Genomic DNA, 21,916 nt, shown 5'->3' with positions numbered 1-21,916 from the left:
GCGCACACACATCATCCGACTTCAACTGTGAGAACTCCGTTAGCATTCAGGTGACCTCTGGAACCCACAGGCAGAGAGGCAGGACAAGACCTTTCCTTTCCCAGCACTCCCAGCCCCTCCTGCCCTTCCCATGTCCTAAGAAAGGGCCCCTCTGCCAGCCAGTGACCTCACCGTTCTCCTTCTCACTAATTTGAATACTCTTCGGGGAGAGCCAGACAAAAAGTGAAATTGATGAATGACTTCTTGTGCAATGCAGAAAAAATGTGGCTTTGGGCTCTCCAAGTGACGGAATACCCTTCATGCAGAAACAGACCTCTGTGCCCAAGGTGGGCCGGTGTGTAAAAGCTTTAAAGGGGAGGTGAGAGGTACTCACTTTGCCTCCAAAGCAGGTGAGTGTTTTATTTGAAAGAAAAACAAAAGTTCTAAATAAGCCACAAAGCAAAGTCAGCGAAGAGGGGAAGCCAGGAAAGGAGGCTTAACAAGCAGGAGGGAAAATAATCTGCTTGATTACCCAACACGCTATTAGGGCTATTTTTTTTCTTTACACATTTACAGAGTTTTAATACAACGCATTTGTCAACCGCGGCTCAGCCTCTGTCTCCACACCACGTGTGCACAGGTGAGTGGTCACGCCTCTGTGAACATGCCGTTCTAACCTGTCTAAAGTTAGGACCCGTGTTAACCCATAAACTGACTTTTGAAAAGTGTGTCTTAGCACACATGTGTCTCACGACATCAGGCCTACAGACCTATTCGCAACCTTGACTAGACGGTAAACTTAAGATCCGTAGGCAGGCTTGACAGTAATGTTTCCACCTAGGACCAGAAATATCAGATCCCAGTCTGATCAAAATCCATATAAACATTAAAGAAAAACTCAAAACAAATATACATAGACTCTAAGTCTTGCTTTTTTTTTTTCAGTTTCCAAATAAGTGGCTGTCGATATTCTCTAAGGGAGGAACACACATGTCTTAGTTATAGACAAACAGGTTAACCCACTACTCACCAACCTTCCCCTGCAAGCCAGAGACCCTGCAAAGGACCTTGCATGAACTTGCACTTCCCAGTGGCCTGAACAGACAGCAATGAACCTGACATTTCACAATGGAAAGTCAGGAGATTCAGCCCAGAGCCGGTAGCCACAGATGTGCACCAGCCTCCTCCGTACTCAGCATCCCTGCTGACTTGCTGGGCGACAGCCATGTCTAGTAGACGTACCCTGGGTTGGCCCAGGTGAGATCATGGCCCTCTTGCTATGGACTAACACCTTTGCACCCTATAGACTCCAGTGAGAACATTTCCAGCCACCAAAGGGGTTCCGGTCACTTCTAAATTGCAAGTCAACTCCTCATCTTTTTTTCTCTAAGGTGAATCTGAGCTACAAAGAACTAGATTTTAGAGATATCCTTGAGGTTATCTTATTGATTGCTTCTCTCTCTCTCTCTTTTTTTCTTTCCTCTCTTCTTTCTTTCCTTCGTTGTGAAACAGGGTCTCATGTAGCCCAGGCTAGCCTTAAACTCTCTATGAAACTGTGGTCTTGAAACAGCTCCACCTTCAAAGTGCCGTGGTTACAGATGTATAAGGACGACGTCAGGTTCATACAGCCCTGCGACTGAGTGCAAGGACCTTGCCCACCAACTGGAACCTGCAGAGAGCTGGTACGCATGCGCCATTGGTTGAACAACTCAACTTTTAATTAAAACAAACAAATGATTACCAAGTACACACTGCAGAGAAGGAAATATTGTAAAGTTACCCATTTGCCCAGGGCTCCTGGTCTAACACACTGCTCTTCAACTGTGTCCGGACAGATGGAAACAATACAAAATTTGGCAACAACAACAGGATTCTGAAAAATCAAACATCTAATGGCCGACGTGTTTCTGTCAGGGTCCACCTTGCTGCATCCTGCAGTGTGACTGCAGCCACGGTTTTGAACACACATGTCGCAACGCGCATGCCACCACACGGGAAATGCCAGTAACTGCTGCCTGAGACGCCATGGCTGGGATCTGAGACTAGCAGGTGTTATGAATTGCAGTGGTCCATACAGACTTTCCTGCCCTTATGGAAACAGAACGGTTTAACTATGAAAAACAGGTCTTTTCCTGTTTGTCTGCTCTCCTTATATCTCAGCCAGTACCAAATCAGTATGACTTTAAAAGTATTACATTTACCTATGTATTACGTATGGATGTGCAGTGAGTGTGTGGCACACATACTTGATGGCACGTACACACAATGGCACGCACACCCAACTGAAGGAGTCAGTTCTCTCCTCCTAGGACGTGGGCTGCAGGGACCAAATGCAGTCCTCGCCTGGAAGCGATGGCTCCGCTCCGATCCACCGAGCCACCTTGCCAGGCTTTGAGGTAGCCTGTCTTCTGACTGGGTTAGAATGTCTGCCTTTAAACTTCCTATTTGAGTTTCCTTTAAAAACATCATTCTATAAACTCTGACTTGGAGTTAAGACAGAACTCCCAACCGTTTCTGAACTGGCCCTGAATATACTTCTGTCTCTTTGTATTTAAACAAAACAATGTTCTCAGCACTGACGATGATAAAATCAAAGTATCGATCAACTGTGAAAAATATGGCAGAGGCTCTGTTTCCTAAGTATCAAATATTCAGCCAAAATTTGTCTTTAGGTAAAAATAAACAAGTCCATGCATCTCATTAATGTGCAAATTTTTTTGTATTAAATAAATGGTATGTATATACTGAAGAAATGTTTTTAAATAAATTATGATTTATTTTTAGTAAATACTTGATTTGCACACCTATTTTATATACTTAAACATATATATTTAGGTGGCATTTCATTGGACTGGACTTTGTAGGTTTCTCTCAAAATTTTGGTGTCTCGGTAAGACATGTTCCTCCATGCCTGGGGGAAAGGGGCTCTGAGTGGAAAAAGTTGAGGCAATCATTATCCCAAGACAACAGGACCCATTCCGATATCCACCCCAAGAGCAAATGAAGAGACCTGAGCGCTGGAGAGAGGGACCCAGGACAGCTGCGGTGGTTTCTGCACACACTTTCACAGCGCTTGCCTGAAGGTCTCAGGCCACCTCAGGATTCACTGCCACCACTGAGAGTATATTTAAGTGACCCTGCCCGACTGAAAAGCCTCCACAGGCCTTTGGCCCCCTGGTCTTCGCTGCGGCTGAGCAGCTGGCCTCCTCTGAAGAACCAGTGTCTGCTGCGCTCCTGCTCACACTCACTTGTCTTTGGTACAGTGAAGGTCAGGATGCTTCGGGTTAAACAGGGCGATGGATTGAGCGTCTGCACTTTCTCCACCCCAGCTCACCCCCAGAGCGATGGGATGAGGAGGCGGGGCCTGGGAGAGGATGAGGTGGCAAAAGCTGAGTCTTTAGGATGGGGTTGGTGCTTTTATACGAAAGGCTCTCAAGGGCCTCCTCACCCATTTCCACCATGGAACAAGCTACAGTGCAAGGCAGCTGTGTGCAACCCAAAGGGGTCCTCAGTGGAACCTGCCCCACCCCCAGGCACCCTGGTCTCCCACTTCCAGCCTCCAGCAGCGGGGGAACAAAGCCGCCCCCCCCCCCACCATCCTCAACCTGCCGCTGAGTCTTCTCTTTGCTACAGCAAAGCAAACTCACCAAGACAACAAACTTCTGAGAGAAACCTAGAAGGTCCATTCCAGTGAAACTTCACCTGAACAGAACACACCGCGGCCATCGTAAAACTGGCACCGTCTCAGTAACAAGTGGGCCCTGCCTCTCAAACTCTTAGTAGGCTCCATGCCAGCCACCCAAACACGAGGACCTGAGTTTCGATCCCACCCACTCACATTAAAGCAGCATATATTGGAAATCCCAGGGCTAGGGATGTGGAGACAGGTGGATCACCTTCGCCTCGCTGATCCTACAAGCTCCAGGCTCAGTGAGACACACTGTCCAAAAATTAAAAAAAAAAATGGTGGAGAGCCATTGAGGAAAATTCCTTCACATGTACACACGCATGCGCTCACATGAACACATGCACACAACATAAACACACACATGCAGCAACAACAGACCTAGAACACTAAAAACTAGTGCGAAGGTATCTCTAAAATAAAAATATCACTCAACTGGAGTAGCCCGGCATGTGAAGGGTTAACTTATCCAGGTGTCGAATTGGATCGACCAAATAAAATTCCTGGAAAACTTGCCAGAATAACCCTTCAGTCATGACCGCTGTAGAAGTCAAACTCTGGAATTATATCCTAAACTTTAATTTAGAAGTAAACATTCAAATAAGGGGAAACTCGCCAATCATTTTCACTTTTAAAGTACAAAATTGGCCCATTTTTTAAAAAACCTCACATTAATTATTCCAAAGCAATCAACTTCTTAAAACCCTTTTATTTCACAATTACACTAATGCCCCATTAATTTGGGACACTTACCAACAAGTTTATTCTCTGCCTATTACCTGTGTGCACATTAAGAGTACGTGGCTAACACAATACAAGCATTAATATGTAAAACACCAACAAAAGCCATCTGGAAAGCTAATGAATAATCAAGGGATTTCAAATTAAACTACAGGATTTTCCCTTAGAATCTTTAGGACAACACTGTCAACTCCAATCTATTCGCTCGGCCTCCAGAATCAATTTTTCAAACTTTCTGACAGCTCTAATTGCTTCCACCTGTGCCGCCCGCCCGACTCTTGACTGGCATGCTACCAGCCAGGGTGGGAATGGAGACAAAGCCCCCTATTAGGATCCGGCTGTTTCTCCACTGTGAGGTCACTCAGCCATTAAATTAGTTCCAGCCCAATTTTTGTCCTCTCGGGCTTGGACTTCATGGGAGGAGGGTACAGAGCGGAGCTAGTTCCTGGAGGGGAGAAAAGGGAAGAGAGGGTCGGGACTGGCTGGAGGGGCAAACCCATGGCTGAGTCGCTGGGCTAGCCCCAAACTTTGAAGACCAAAATACTCTTTCCAAAATGACCGTGGCCATTCTCATTAATGTCACACACACACACACACACACACACACACACACAAACTCATAAAAATTTTGGAAACAGGGTCTCACTCTGTAGCCCAGGCTGACCTGGAACCCGTGTAACCCAGGCTAGCATTGGAATTCATGGCAATCCGCCTCAACCTCCTCGGTGCTGAGATTACAGACTTGAGTTTCTATGAATGGCAGCCAAAAGCAGTTTCCAAGGCTCTCTTACGGAATTGTTTTTTTCTTTCCCTCTTGCGAGGAGGCCAACTGTCTCCTAATTATTCCTTCCACCTCGACAGGACCCACAACACGTCTACCCTCTGAAAGCGCTGGTGGTCACATGGAAACAGCAAGGGTGGTTGGTGGCAGCTCTGACCTGGGGACAAGGTGCCAGGGAAGCGTCTGCGGTTCAACTTCCCTGCCCTCACAGCTAAGAGCGTGGAGCTGAGGAGGGGATGCTGCCAATGTTCCAGAGCTAACCGGGGGACATACTGTCATGGTCCCGTCATTTTCCCACCGACGAAGAGCCTTACGACGGCAGCAGCCACACTCGGTGAGCAGCAACCGCACAAGGCGGGCCCACCGACCGACCGACCGACCCGCTGGGGCGTCTGCCTCCCACCCTGCATTGTCTCTACTGTGCCCTCCTCCAGACCAAAGACAGGAGCACATCTCCTGACCTGCATGTCACCAGAACGCACCTGGGGGACACGCCCGGAGGTGAACAGTGATGTCGGCATGGGCACAGCGCCTGGCTTACCCCATCCGGTGCTACAGGCAAACGTGCCTGAAAAATCCAGGGATTTAAACAGTGGTAATTAAACATTAAATAGGAGAATCAGAATTATTCTTTACAAATGAAAAACAGGCAACCCTGATGAGTCTGCTCAGCATGCACACGTACACACAGTTTGTGGCAGCTGGCTCCCCACACGATGGCTTCACATATATTCATTTCAGTATCTGACAGAGACTTGGCAGAGGTCAATCAAGACAGATACTGTGACTCAAGGAAAAGACAATTCCAAAAATAACAATGGTTCACAATTCAGTTACCCCATGATCAAGTGCTCGCTGGCCTCAGCTGGCCTCCCAAGCGGGCTGGCGCCTCGTCTTACCAGGAAACAGAATGTGCAGGCTCCCTCCACACCCCAGCAGAGCAAGCACACAGAGGGGCTACTCCGTGATGGTGACGGTCTTGTGCCATCCGCACCACACCACACCACACCACAAATGCAGACGGCTCCCTGGCCCAGCGGTAGCATGTGACCATGGAACATTCGGAGGCAGACAAAGCCTGGAGTCCATTTCTTGGGACTCTACCCAACGACTGAGCTAACTGGACATGGAGAGAGCACAGGAAGAAGAAAAAAAAGTCCCCTGGCCTCCCACGGAGCCAGCAACGCAGCCTGAGGCATCCAGAACACCCTCCTCTTACAACAGCATGGGGGAAAGCCGAAGGCCAGGACGGTACGCCAGAGAAGCGACTGGGCTGGGGGATAAAGGCGGAAAAGCCTGTCCAGCCCAGGACTGGATGGCATGTCCCAATCCAACGACTGGGGGAGCATCACTCACTGATGAGGCTTTTACTTTTTGGTTTTGGAGGGGAGAACCACATGCCCTTTGACTGCCTTTAGTGATGAGCGAGTCATTCTCTACTTCCTATCGCTCCTGCTCCTAGAATCACGGAGTTGGGAGAGAAGGCGAAGGGTCTTCACTACTTCCAGATGAAGCCAGTGTCACGCCAGAGAACAAATGAAACCTTCCCGCATCCCCTGCTGCAGCACGCGGGTGGGGTAGGCTTGGCAGTGAAAGCCAAAAGTACGATGAGCGCCAAAGCCTTCGTCCGATGAGAAATCGCCAGACCTCCCGGATTTACAGTAACAGAAGGATGCCTTAAAGGCGTTAAGAAGGCAACAAGACAAAGCTAGCGTTTCCTGAAGGGTGACGGTCTCCACTCTCCGCGGTGACTCCGAATCCTACGGACTTTGGGGCTATGGAATAGTCACGGCAAGGCTCCCAGCTGCTTTTCTTAATAGACTGAGACACCTCCATGAAGACTTCCGGTCACCCCACGCATCTTCCGCCTTCAGTCGGAGCCACAGACACCTCATGGGGAGACGGCCCGGTCAGTGAAGTGTGTGCCACACAGACAGAAGGACCCGAAGTCTGGCTCCACAGCACCGACATAGAGAAGCTGAGGTGGCGTCGCACACCTGTGATACAGTGCTGGGGAGGACCGCGGATGCTGGGGAGGACCGCGGATGCTGGGGAGGACCGCGGATGCTGGGGAGGACCGCGGATGCTGGGGGGATCACTACAGATGCTGGGGAGGACCACAGATGCTGGGGAGGACACAGATGCTGGGGAGGACGCAGATGCTGGGAGGACGCAGATGCTGGGGAGGACCACAGATGCTGGGGAGGACTACAGATGCTGGGGAGGACGACAGATGCTGGGGAGGCAGATGCTGGGGAGGACGCAGATGTGGGGAGGACAGTGGGGGGGAGGGGGGGGGGGGGGGGGGGGGGGGGGGGGGGGGGGGGGGGGGGGGGGGGGAGGGGGGAGGCGCAGATGCTGGGGAGGACCGCAGATGCTGGGGAGGACCGCAGGATGCTGGGGAGGACGGCGAGATGCTGGGGAGGACCGCAGATGCTGGGGAGGACCGCAGATGCTGGGGAGGACCACAGATGCTGGGGAGGACCGCAGATGCTGGGGAGGACCGCAGATGCTGGGGAGGACCGCAGATGCTGGGAGGACCGCAGATGCTGGGAGACCAGTCATATCGGTAAGCTCCACATCCGGGGAGACCTCTATCTCAAAACAACGAGGCTGGAGAAGAGCAGTCTGAGGAGCGCGTCAGACCGTCTGACACACACCACACGAGCGAGACCTCACTCACACAACACATGCGAGACCCCCCACGCTAAGGAGGCGTCGACCTCTGACCTCTACACGTGTGCGCGCGCGCGCGCGCGCGCACACACACACACACACACACACACACACACGCATGCAGACCACATTTGTTCTCTGGCTTTCTTTTTTTATACTGTGACCAGGCCTACCCATCAGATACGAACACAGTGGCCAAGTGTAACTTCTGCTGAGACCGCATGGACTGCAACCCAGTCAGTCTGCTTTGTTCCATCCTCCTGTCATCCAGCTGTGCACCACGACAGGAATACATGACTGTCCACCCATGGCTACCAAGCACCAAGAGATGACAAACGGCACTGCTGGAGTCACGGACGCACGGCAAAGACGTATGGAAGGGGAAGTGTCCAACTCGCTAGCTGCACCACCCAGGTCCATCCATGCGGTGCATGGTCTGCATCTACGGTGGTTCCCATGACCAACTTCCACAGGCTCTGGCCTTTGAACTTGGTCCCCAGTGGTAGCTTTGTTTGGGAAGGCCTACGAGGTGTGGCCTTGATGGAAGACGTATGTCACTGGGGGGGCAGGATCTGAGGTTTCACAGCCTCTTGTCACCCCCAATTTACACTCTGTTTCCTGCTTCCCACTCCAGATGCGAGCGCTCAGCTGTTCCGGCCACCATGCTGTCCTGCCGCCATGTTTCCTGCAGTGATGGTGACAGACTCCATCCCCAGAATCATAAGCCCAGCACACCCCTTCCTTCTACAAGCTGCCTTGGGTGGGATGTTCTACCACACGGACAGAGAAGCACCCGAGAGACAAGTGTGCCCACCACGCCGGCACCAGAAATGCCTCTGGCTGCGTGCCTGGAACACAGCAGCCTGTGGCTTTCCCGCTCTGTCACTTGAACCCTGTGAGTGGCTCTGGGTCCTTCTGGCTCTACGGAGACCTGCTCAGACATCTCTTCCTAAAACAGCCACAGCCTGTGGGAACGCCTGACTCCATAGGCTGTTGTGAGCCGCCTTCCCTGGGAGTGCTGGGAAGGAGCCCACAGGACCGTGGTGAAGGACAGATGCCCGTGGGGAACCTGCCCAGAAGAGGGACCAACAATAACCAAAGCCGCCATCTCGCTGCCTGTGCTTGGCACAGAGGAGACCAGGAGAGAGAAGGATTCCTCACTGCCGGAGAAAAGCAGAAACACTTTTCCCTTTGAGGAGAATAAAACAGAAAAAATGAAGTACCTACAGCAACACAGATTAACTCGTTAGACAGAACCCACTAATTAACACGGCTCGCGGTATGGCTCCTTCACAGCGGCGTCCCCTGCTCTCCCACCTTCCCGGAGCCTCCTAGACACGCCACACGCTGTATCCGCCCCTCTGCCAACCGTGTGAGAGTCGGGAATACAGCAGCTACTTCACTGTTTTGTACCAACATACAACCAACTCACTCCACTCCAGACACTGTTAGAACACACTCAACGACATTTCTGTATGTTGAGTTCCGTGTCTATCTAACAATCCCTTGGGTAAACCCCAGGAACAGTGAATCCGGTGATTTCTGGAGCCTATGGTTTTCAGTTTGGGTCTCACGCACAGGGAAGACACTTTTCTGAGTTTCTCTCTTCTACCCAACGTCCTAAACTAAAATCATACTAATTATCACAGAACAATATGTGGCATTTGGAAAAATCCTTTTCTTCTGTTTTCCAGGTTTTAACTTCAAACGGAGGACACAGAACAGAAGTAAAAACGGAGGCTTACACTAAGAATACACTTCAAACATGCGAACGGGATTAGACAGAGCTCGGGAAATGACTGGGAATGAACACAAAGGTCCACCTGTCTTCCCTCTACCAGCTCTGTGTACTCCGACTCCACTCTTATAACACCCTGCAGAACATCCTAGATGAAACGTTTATCACTGATTGCCACAGCACAAAGAGAAAGGGTCACCTGACCACTGCCACCTGTTACGCTAGTTTCCAAAATCTGCCTCGAGGACATTTTGAAATGGCTGATTAAAGGAAGTGCAATTCCAGCCACCGAAGACACGTCTAAAGCACGGACTCCACTGAAGCCTTCTTTGAATTCCTCCTAAGGCTCAGGCTCTCAGGGGCAGGACAGAGTCCGTCTACCATGCTCAGAAGATGGCGGATATGTCCCTCTCCCCTGGCACTGAGGACAGAGAACAGACATCAGTGGACACCGTAGCCAAGCAGAGCACCTGACTGGAACTCACCCATCCAAGAGACTCATGGTCGTGGAGGTCACTTCGGCAAACAGAATTACTTTTCCCAGCCGCGAGGTCTGCAGATTTCGTCGATACGTGTCTAAGTTAAAGTGCTTTGAGGAGAACGCTTCGGGATTGGTAACCACGGGTACAGAAGACGGGCTGATTTCCACTTCAGATGTGTAAGAGGACATGAACTTAAGGGAGAGCTTGCTGGAAGTTATGATCCCTTCAGGATCCACATGCCTCTCAAGCCACTGCGTCACAGGATCCCGGATTTCCTACGTCATACAAAAGGGGGAAAGAGGCTGTCATCTGAGGCTTAACCCAACAATAGCAGTGTTTACTGAAGACATTATCTGGGTAACTTAGGTACTTCCTAGTTCATAAAATAAGAGCTAGATTAAGATGTTTTGTACACCCAAATCAACACAGTACACCAGACTGAGCACCACGGTTTGAACTGCCTCCCAGTGTTCAGACATTAGAAACTTAATTCCCAAATCCACGTATTAATGGTATTTTGAGATCGGACTTCTGATATACGACTGAGTCAGGGGGCTCTGCCCCCTCAAATGGATTAACCCATTAGCAGATTACTAGGTTATTAAGTGAGTTAGTTATCATGAAAATAGATCAGGACTGTAATAAAGCTAAGGTAGCCACCTTCTGTGGGCCTCTTTCCATCTGACACCCACAGGTGCTCCCTATGGACTCCACGGAGTCTCCTCTCACCAGCAAAGCGGCCTTCACTCAGTGACACACACACACACACACACACACACACACACACACACACACACACACAAACACACCTTTAAAGCCTCCAAACTGTGAGAAATTCATTTCTTTATAAATTACCCAGCCCTAAGTATTCAGTGATGGTAAAAGAAATTAGGATAAGATATTAAATGTGTTTACAGTTTAAGAATTATAAAGCAGGATCCACAGAAACAACCTGAGTCCCTTATTTACTTTATAACCCAGTTATGCCCTAGCACATCTCAGAAGCCCACTCCAGCTCTAGAGTCCCTATTTATCTAGAACTCTGTGCATTCTACAAAGAAACTGGGGGGGGGGGAGAATCACCCTTACATCTCTATACTTTTGCCTCACATGAGAATTTATCATCCTCCCTGGAAACAAACTCCAAGTAGGGTCTCAGAACCGAAAGCATCCTCGTACAAGTGCATACTCTTGGTCTCTGGGGGCACAGTGTCCTCATGTCAAGACAGTCGGACATGGTCACCAGCCCAGGGTGGCAGCCCAAGCTCTCTAATTTGTCCTAACTGTGAAAACAGAAGAGACAGTGCTTAACCCCGAGTCTCCAGACCTCAACTGGTGAGGGTCGGAAGCTTGGAGGAGGCTCGCCATGCCTGTGTGCAGGACGGAAGGAAGCCTTACTCTGGGATGGCCAGTCAATAACTGTGTGGATCCCATAAGACGAGGCCTGCACAAAGCAGAGCCAGGGGTTTTAAGGGATTTTATTTATCATTCTTATTAAGTGTATGAGTGTTTGCCTGCATGTATGTTTGTGCATCATGTGTTTACAGTGCCTGTGGAGGCCAGAAGAGGGCAGCAGATCCCCCTGAAACTGGAGTTGCAGACATTTGTGAGCCACCAAATGAGTGCTGGGAACCAAAGCCAGGTCTTCTGCAAGAACATCAAGTCCTCTCAACCACTGAGCCATCTCTCCAGGCCTGAGAGTCAGGGTTTTAGGACATCCTCATGCAAATGTCAGAACTTTAAAAAAAAAAGAAAGAAAAGTGTCCCTTCTCCATTAACATCAGGAGTTTGTTCCAAAGTCCTTGTTCCAAAAAAAAACAGCTGACAGGATGGAAATTTATTTAACCCATCACAGTCTGCCAGCCTTCAGAACTCACGTCCAGGTTGTAGGAAACAGTGAGGAGGGCAGAAAGTTAACAGTATCAGAGGAAACCCAGGCAGTGAGACCGACTACAGGACCACAAGGGAGGAGTCCTGAACAAAACGTCACTGGGTAAGGGGATGATCCCGCGTGGAGAGATGCGGACACTGTCTAGAAGATTATTAAAGAACACAAGGAGCAGAGTGGGTGGATGGGGAGTCTCTGTGCACATCTGTAGCCCTGGCCCTCAGGGGGCTGAGACAGGGGGATTCTGAGTTTAGGGGCAACCTGGGCTATGCGTAGTAAGACCATGTCTCAGAAAACAAGCAAAAGAACCTAGTGAAATGCAGTTAGTGATTCTTTATTGAATTCTGGCTGCAATCAACTAGCTAAAAAAGAAAAGAAATAATCAGGTAATGTGAACATGGGCAGTATGTACAGCAGGTAACAAATCCATTCGAATAGGTGTGGGAAGACACTGTGGCACTACAGGAAAATGTCCTTAACGTTTAGAGACATGTCACAGTATATATGATTTATCTCCAACATGGCGGAAGCCACTGGGGCCACGTGATCTGTTACACAGAGTGACGCCCACCAGGAGAGTTTGCTGCTCCTGTCCTCTCTGATCTCCTGCATGTTTAAGATGGGCATAAAATCTGTTTTGTTTTTTAGTGGTGAAATAAAATAATAAATTCAACTATTCATTAACCACCTATTCATCCAGCCAACCACTCAAGAAATATCCCAGGCAGACCATCTTGTGGCCTCTGATGTAACAGGAAGCAAAGGGGTCACCTTGAAGGGCTTTTCTTCTCATGTGTGAGTCACAAGGTGAGAAAATTCACAGGCCCAACAGGCAGGTTGTTGGGCACAGGCGAGGGCTAAGGAAGGGACAGAGAAAAGGGGTGTGTTGGAACCTAGCCACTGCAAGTTGAAGGTGGGTGATCTTGCTGAGCAGGCAATGTTAGGAAAGTCCTGGGAGGGACAGGAGAAGAGAGAGAGGGAAGGGGGAGGAGGGACAGGGTGGGAAGGAGGAGGGGAGGCGGGAGGGGAGGTGGGCTTTACAGTGTGATCTGTTCACAGTCAGGCTCAGCTGTCTAGTTTGTGTCAGAGTTCTATGGTGTTCCCGGGGTGAAGAAATCAACACGTTTCCCAGAACACATTCCCGCCATTATGCAATGCTTGGCTGCAATGATGTCATTTGTATTTATCATGTAGGAAGGAGTCCAGAGGAGCAGGGCAGATGGTCCAGGCAGGGAAGCGGGTGGAGACGGCACAGAGGGGGAAGGTCTGGAAGAACCGAGAAGCCAAGGAGACGAAGGAGCAGAGGGATGGTGGAGCCCACGTGGGAGCAATGGGGAGCTCCCAAGAGCTTTGGGGAGCAGGAGGAGCCGACGCCAGCAGCACTGGGCCCCCGCGCTTCCTCTGGGGTGAGCTGACTGAAGGGGAAGCAGCGAATGGAGGTGAAGTGAGGTCACCACGCCTCCGCCAGCATGACAGCATGCATGGTGAGAACATGCTCTCAACAGAGGCTGCAGGATTTGCTCACCGGTCATCCTTGGGATGTCATCAAACATGAGGAGACCAGGCTCAGCAAGACAGCTCAGTAGGAAAAGACGCTTCCAGGCAAGGATGACAACCTGAGTTTAATTAATTCCTGGAACTCACGTAAAGTAGAAAAAGGAGCCTCTAACTCCACAAAGTTGTCCTCTGACCTACACACACACACACACACACACACACACACACACACACACACACACAAACACACACCATCATTCTTATGTACACACACAGAGAATAATAATAAATAAATAAATAAAATTTTAAGAGGGGAGATCAAATATGAGCTTTTCTAATCCAAAGTCTACATTCTTCCAAATAAAAGCATGGTCAGGCCTATTACAGCAGTACCCCACTTCTGGTACCAACTTCTGTCTTACTTAGGGTTTCTATTGCTTGTGAAGAGACACCATGACCATGGCAACCTCCCCTCTCTCCCCCGCCCCCGCCAAGACAGAGTTTCTCTATGTAACAGCTGTAGCTGTCCTGGAACTCACTCTAGAAGACTTCCAGTCTAGACACCTTGAAGCGCAGCTGTTACCAGCAGACATGCAGAGAGAGCCAGTGTGGGAAGAGGAGCTGGGGGTCAGCATGGGTATGCTGAATTTGACAGCGCTACGGGAAATACAGAGAGCATGGTGGTTTGAGTAGGTATGATCCCCACAGACGCATGTGTTTGAATGCTCAGTACATAGGGAGTGGTCCTATTAGGAGATGTGGCCTTGTTAGAGGAAGTGTGTCATGTGGGGGTGGGCTTTAAGGTCTCATACGCACAAGCTACACCCAGTGTGGTACACAGTTCACTTCCTGTTACCTGTAGATTAAGATGTAGAACTCTCAGCCACCTCTCCATCATCATGTCTGCCTGCATGCTGCCATGCTTCCCATGATGACAATGGAATAAACCTATGAACTGTAAGCCAGCTCTAATAAAATGTTTTCCTTGATAAGAGTTGCCATGGTCACCAGGCAGTCATGGCACATGCCTTTAATCCCAGCACTCAGGAGGTGGAGGCAGGTGGATCTCTGTGAGTTTGAGGCCAGCCTGGTCTACAGAGTGAGTTCCAGGACAACCACAGCTGTTACATAGAGAAACCCTGTCGGGGGTGGGGGGGTGCAAGGGAGGTTGCCATGGTCATGGTGTCTCTTCACAGCAATAGAAATAGAAACCCTAAGTAAGACAGAAGTTGGTACCAGAGCTGGGGTACTGCTGTGATAGGCCTGACCGTGTTTTTATTTGGAAGAATGCAGACTATGGATTAGAAAAGCATTTGATCTCTAAATGGGGTTTAATGGGCCATCCTAGAAGGAACAGGAAAGACAGTGGTGTTGAAACAGGGTTTCAGAGGAGAAGGACTTTAGAATGCTGCCTAGAGTCGTTCCTGTGATATTCTGGTGAAGAATGTGGCTGCTTTTTGCCCTTGTCTGAAAAGTCTCCCTGAGGCTAAAGTGAAGAGTTTTGGATTAATTCCATTGGCAGAGGAAATTTCAAAGCAGCCTAGTAATGACTCTGTCATAGATACGGTTATTAGCGTTCACTCTTATGAAGATCTACAATGAAAAGGAGCAAGCTAAGCGAGTAAAAATACAAAATGTACAATTTGAGAAGAAAAGAGGCACCAGGACGTTGAATGGAGCAAAATACTGTGTTCAAGGAGATAAGAAATGGAATTAAGATTAAGAAGTGGAATAAAGAGAATGGTGACCTCAGGGTAAGATCCCATCCAGCTAAACTTTCAACTTGTGAAAAGGAATTAAGGAACAGCTTAGGTCCAAGGGTGGTGGTGCACGACTTTAATCCCAGTACTCTGGAGACAGAGGCAAGTGAATCTCTAAGTTTGAGGCCAGTGTGATCTACATAGTGAGTTCCAGGACAGCCAAGCTTAGGTAGTGAAGGAGACCACTGAAGACAGAAAGATGGCGAAGATGTAACTGAATGAGGGACACGTTCCAGCCTCAGCATGGAACAGAACTTGGCAGCTTCAGCCATGTGGTTCTGGCTTTATAGCCAAGGATAGAAGAAAGGGGTTATGGAATCTCCCTCCAAGACTATGTTCTGCTTCTCTGATATTTCAGCGTTCACCCCAATACCTGGCTCCAGGTTTGTTTTTATTAATAAGACCCTTTAAGATTCATGCTACAGAAGACAAGGATGGAAGATGAGACAAGTAAAGAAAAAAGACACAAACCAGGGGATTCTATTCAATACATTGTAACCGGAGAGTTTTCTCTCCAGGTCCCGCCACACCCCGACAGTTCAACAGCCCACTTATAAAATAAACACACAGACACTTATATTATTTAAACTGTTTGGCCTAATGGCTCAGGCTTCTAGCTATCTAGTTCTTACATCTTAAATTAATCCATTTCCATAAATCTATACCTTGCCACGTGGCTCGTGGCTTACCGGCATCTTCACATGCAGCTTGTCATGGCGGCGGCTGGCAGTGTCTCCCTCCACCTTCCTGTTCTCTCAATTCTCCTCTCTGTTAGTCCCGCCTATACTTCCTACCTGGCCACTGGCCAATCAGTGTTTTATTTATTGACCAATCAGAGCATTTGACATACAGACCATCCCACAGCAGTACATCATCAGACAAAGAAGTTTTATCTAGAATAAATATTGTAAACTCTTAAAATTACAAGAAAATAACTTAAAACATGGGCATAATTTCTGAATGAATACAAGAAAACAAGAGACAACCAATAAGCCTATGGGGAAAAAATGCTTAGCCATCATTTGCTGCCCAGAGAAATGCAAATTAAAAACTACAATGAGATTCACTACAATCCACTCAAATGGTTAATGTTTAAATCCTGACACTGCCGTGGTTGGCAAAACGTAAAGCAAATAGAACTCCCTGAGAACAGAAAAGGCCACAGTGATTTTGGGAAACAGGTTAGCTGGTCTCACCATGTTGCTCTGGCTGGCCACAAAACTCTCTATGTAGACCAGGCTGGTCTTGAACTTGTAGTGATCTGCTTGTCTCTGCCTCCCAAGTGCTGGACTGAAAGGCATGAGACATGATGCCTAGCTCTAACAGTTTCTAATAGAGGTAACGACACTCAAGTATAACACCAATCAAAGGGTAGAGAGTCTAGGGAGCTGGTAAAGCGCTTGCCTTGCAAGCAGGAGACCCTCCTTAAAGCAGCTGGGTGTGGTGGTGCACACAGCACACACGCAAGCCTCAAACCTCAGCACTCAAGAGGGAACAATTCCTGGGGCTCACTGGCCAGCTGGCCACACGGATTAGGCAAGTTCCAGGTGAGTAAGAACCCTGCCTCAAAAAAAGAAAAGAAAGAAAGAAAACGGAGGGAAAAGGTGGGCCACGCCAGTGGTCTCCTCATGCACACACACTTACCTAACACTCGTGCGCACACACAGTGAAATCAGCACGTCCAACACAATTCCATCTAGACAACATTTCAGAAGAGACCAAGCTAGCAATCCATGGTGTCGGAGGGCAAAAGGATGGTTGTCTGAGGCCGAGCATGGCGGTGAGAGAGTGCACGAGAGGATCCCCAGAGATGGGGACAGGAAATGTGCTGTGTCTTGACTGGAAAGTGGATTGCACAACACACTTTCATCAAACTGTACACCATAGCAGGTACATTCTCTTGAGTACAAATCACACCTAAATAAAATTGGTTTAAAAAAAAAAAAGCAAGCCAGGTGGCAGTGGCGCACGCCTTTAATCCCAAGCACTCGGGAGGCAGAGGCAGGCGGATCTCTGTGAGTTCGAGGCCAGCCTGGTCTACAGAGCGAGATCCAGGACAGGCTCCAAAAGTACACAGAGAAACCCTGTCTCAAAAAACAAAACAAAACAAAGAAAGCCAATGGGAGCAAGCTTGAGACACACACACACTGCACCCAAGATTCTCCACTCCCTAGCGTTCCAAGAAACATCACGGGCACGCTCGTTTGCACCGGTGTGAGCACACAGAAGGGACGCTCCGGGAACACTCACTTCAGAGTGCAGCTAGGATCAGAGACGGGACGCTTACCGTCACTCTCCAGCCGTCCCGCCCGCCGTCCATCTAACAAGCCAACGCTGGGTTAAAAGTATTTATTACAGTCTGCATTTGCGTTCTGGAGTTCAGTTTCCAAATCTGTGAAGTTTTTTATCTCACAGACACATTTGGCTCATGATAAATAATTAGATTAGTCCCGCGTCAGTGACAACACTGTCAGCTGCTAGACAACCAGAAGCGGGTAAATCAGAAAACGAATCATCAAAGACAGTCACACAAGCCCTTTTTATGGGTGTCTGGTTCTTAAATACTTCAGGGAACAGGAACAAATGTATGTCTACTCTCATGGAATTTATATACAACAACGCAATCTTTTTTTTTAAATCTACTCAACAACAACAAAAAACTAAAATGTTTAAGGTTTGGGTCAATCTCACTACGATCCAGCCCCGGTAAAACATGCACTGATCACCTCCACAGCACTGCATACTGACACTGGGGAGGGATGACCCTGCCCTGGAGGAGGCTCTAACCTATGGAGGAGGGGCAAGCACAGGGTGCTGTTCCTGTGCCAGGGTGAAGAGCCACATTTTCCCAGGAGAGCAGCACTGTGATAAGAGCCTCCGTGAAGTATCCCGAAGACACAGAGGAATGGATCCCTGACGGGGCACGGCTGATCTCAGGGGACAGGCAGGGACCCCAATTAGATGTTTCTTAATTCACAAACTATCATCCTTCTGTGCCTCAACTACCGGCTTTCCTGCTCAGAGATCTCCTCTCCTCTCTCTGTGGGAGCGGAAGGTGTGGAAATGAGGGCAGAGCCCAAAGGCCACGGGGTAAGAGCGGTTGTTTAAGTCATTAGGGGGGAAATCAAGACCCCCAGCAAATTCTTCTTAAGAAACCCACTATAGGGGCTTAAGAGATGGCTCAGTGGTTAAGCACATTTACTGCTCTTCCAGAGGACCCGGGTTCAATTCCGAGCACCCACATGGCGGCTCACGCCTGTCTGTAACTATAGTTCCAGAGGATCCAGCACCCTCACACAAACATACATGCAGACAAAACACCAATGCTCACAAACTAAAAATAAACAAACAACAAAAAGAATACACTATATCTCAATGTAGACAAAACTGTCTACAGTTTTGTTTTGATTTTTGGAAGACAGTGTCTTACTATGTAGTTCTGGCTGTCCGAGAACTCACATGGCTGGCCTTGAACTCACAGAGATCCACCTACCTCTTCCTCCTGAGTGATGGGATTAAAGGTGGATGCCACTATATCCAGTTATACAGTTCTTGAAAGGAAAATGTGATTTAATTTTTACCCCTTACTCCAAGACCATGCACACAAACTTCACTCTTGCCAGGAATGATGGTGCCCCCTTCAATCCCAGCACTGGGGAGGTGGGGGGCAGGTGGAACCCTGTGAGTTAAAGGCCAGCCATTGCTACACAGTAATTCTCTATCTTCATGCCACCCCTGAAAAAATCCCAAACAATAAAAAACTTCTCTCTTACATTAAGTACTGCCCTCCCCTCCCCTCCCTCCCACTCCCCTCCCCTCTCCTCCCCTCCAACTAGATTTAAAGCTGTAGGATTTTAACCAGGTTCTTAACTACTGGACAGAAATTACCAAGCTCCTCCCTAACTAGCCTTGCAGGACACACGTGCAACTACGTCACCAAGGAACAAAGTGACCAATGAATGCTTCTAAGGCCATCACTGCCCTGAAGGACCCCCTAAGGTAATGGATGAAAAGGCAGACAAGAACAGACATGAACACAGGGCTAAAGCATCCTGGAGGGGTATGCACGGGCTCTCAGAGGATGAACGGCAGGAAGATGTGGCCCCCAGTCAATCAGGAGAGAGGAGAGGGTGTTTCCATGGCAACTCGAGGTGATGGCTGAGCTAGGCACTCCTGTGCCGTGGTCCCACTCCAGAGAGCAGGCCAGCAAGGGCGTAGCAGGAGAGACTCATGACGTAACTTTCACACAACACAGCCCCTCTGACAGCTGGGAAAGAATCGGGATGGAAATAAATGGCGGGCAGGACCCAGAGGGAGGGTCCAGAGTACCAGGGACAGGCTGGCTCCAGCGGAGGCCGCAACACAGGGTGGCTCGAAAGGCTGAGACTGAGGAGTTCCTCCTTGCTGAACTGTGGTGGGTCCCATGTAAACTGGAAGTAATAAGTCAAGAGTCCGTTCTAGGGGAGGAAACAGCCCTGTTCTTCCCACTAGTGTCTTAAACACTGCACAGTCCCAGGTAATCACACACAGTCCGGTGTCCAACAGGACGCATGCACACAGCACAGTGCTGTCAAAAGTCAGCACTGAGGTGGCCTGCCTCAGTCTGGTCTCACTTCACTTAAGGCTGGGGTCATCCACAGAGCACTCGCCAGGTGAATTTTGACCCCAAGCACCAATATCAAGAGGAGTGAGGCTCGGCAACATGTAGGGACACCTCACCTGACTGTCCCCCCACACAGGCCCTGTGCGGCCTGCTCTCCACGTCTGACTTGTGCAGACTCCTTAGGGGACACAGTTTCCCGGGTCAGTTTCCTGAGACGCCCCCTCTCCTGGTGTGCTCAGCCACGGAACCATGACACGGCAAACTGAACAGAACCAGGGGCTCGGGCTCCAGTGCCAGGCTACATCAACACCGTCTAGTCGATCACATGAACACAGGGCGCAACTACGTCACCACGGGTCAAAGTGACCGTGGCGATGTTTGATTGACCCACTAGAGTTTGAATGAAGAAGTAACCCTTAAGAATTGGGATAAATCAGCTGGGCACAGTGGTGCACACCTTTAATCCCAGCACTCGAGGAGCAGAAGCAGGCTCATCTCTGAGTTCAAGGCCAGCCTGGTTGACAAAGTAAGCTGCAGGCTGGCTGGTCTCTGAAAAACAAACACGAAAGAAAGAATGGGGTATATCATAGCAGATTTCTTGCTTCTTTTGAACATAAGACTAAAGCAGTATGCAGAGATATGCATATAAAGATGGCAAAATCAAAGCCTTTATTTTTATGTTAGCCTAAAAAATTAGTTTAAAATACTCTCTTAAACATTTGAAACAACTTACATTTATTCATTGTGTGTGTGTGTGTGTGTGTGTGTGTGTGTGTGTTCGCACATGTGTGCACACACCTGTGTCTGTGTGGCACAGGGAATGCGTGGTGATCAGAAACAACCTTTGGAAACTGGTGGATTTGGGGGCTGAACTCGGGTCGTCAGGCTTGGCAGAAAGTGTCTTTCCTCAGGGAGTCATCTCAGCCCCTCCCCCTTTAAAGAACACTGACTCATATTTAAAGGAGGTCTCTAGCTGGAGCCAAGCCGGTGCCCTCACTCCATGAGACCGCCCCTCCAGCTGTGCCATGGGCTCCTCCCCTCGAGCATCCGACTGAAGCCCCGCCTCTGACCAGTGCAGAAGGCTCTCCCTCAGCCGCAATGGGCTGTCCGTCCACGTCTATCAGAGGGAACCCAACCAGAACCCTCAGACACAAGAGGTCAGTGCTGAGTGCGAAATGAGCATTCTCGTCCCAGAGAGTTGAGAATAGAACACTTGGTCCCCAGTCGGTGGCGTCTGGGGAGGTGGCGCAGGCGTGTTGAAGGAAGGACGCAGGCGTGCATCACTGGAGGCAGACTTTAAGTTCAGTCCACTTCCTGTCAGCTTCCTGCTGCTGCCAGGCCTTCCCTCCATGATGGACTCTTTTCCCTCTGGAACCCTGAGTTAAAACAAACTCTTCCCTAAGTTACCTTTGGTCATGATGCTCTATCACAGCAACAAGGAAAGGTAATTCGTGAAGTCTGTTTATGTAGTTCCTCAAAATGTAAACATGGAATTAACCTATAAGCCAACAAGCCCACCTGCTGTGGGATGGTCTGTATGTCAAATGCTCTGATTGGTCAAGAAATAAAACACTGATTGGCCAGTGGCTAGGCAGGAAGTATAGGCGGGACTAACAGAGAGGAGAACTGAGAGAACAGGAAGGTGTGAGGAGACACTGCCAGCCACTGCCATGACAAGCCCCATGTGAAGATGCCGGTAAGCCACGAGCCACGTGGCAAGGTATAGATCTATAAAAATGGATTAATTTAAGCTATAAGAACAGTTAGCGCCAGGCGGTGGTGGCACACACCTCTAATCCCAGCACTCGGGAGGCAGAGGCAGGCGGATCTCTGTGAGTTCGAGGCCAGCCTGGTCTCCAAAGTGAGTTCCAGGAAAGGCGCAAAGCTACAGAGAAACCCTGTCTCGAAAAACCAAAAAAAAAAAAAAAAAAAAAGAATAGTTAGCAAGAAGCCTGCCACGGCCATACAGTTTGTAAGCAATATAAGTCTCTGTGTTTACTTGGTTGGGTCTGAGCAGCTGTGGGACTGGCGGGTTACAGAGATTTGTCCTGACTGTGGGCCAGGCAGGAAAACTCTAGCTACAGCC

At 49.2% G+C, this 21,916-nt stretch overlaps 1 protein-coding gene across 3 annotated transcripts in view; it reads right to left on the bottom strand.

Annotated features, from left to right (window-relative positions):
• Nucleotides 1-21,916, bottom strand: part of Hlcs (holocarboxylase synthetase) — a 176,208-nt gene that overhangs the window by 102,494 nt on the left and 51,798 nt on the right. For all 3 annotated transcript variants that reach the window (XM_037209628.1, XM_028879971.2, XM_037209627.1), the window contains one exon: nt 10,086-10,357. In XM_037209628.1, the coding sequence (XP_037065523.1) occupies nt 10,086-10,357 (272 nt within the window). The remainder of the gene's footprint in view (nt 1-10,085; nt 10,358-21,916) is intronic.

Source organism: Peromyscus leucopus, chromosome 12 (genome assembly GCF_004664715.2).
Source record: "Peromyscus leucopus breed LL Stock chromosome 12, UCI_PerLeu_2.1, whole genome shotgun sequence".
Taxonomy (NCBI): Eukaryota; Metazoa; Chordata; class Mammalia; order Rodentia; family Cricetidae; genus Peromyscus; species Peromyscus leucopus.
This window is presented reverse-complemented; position numbering and strand designations above follow the sequence as displayed.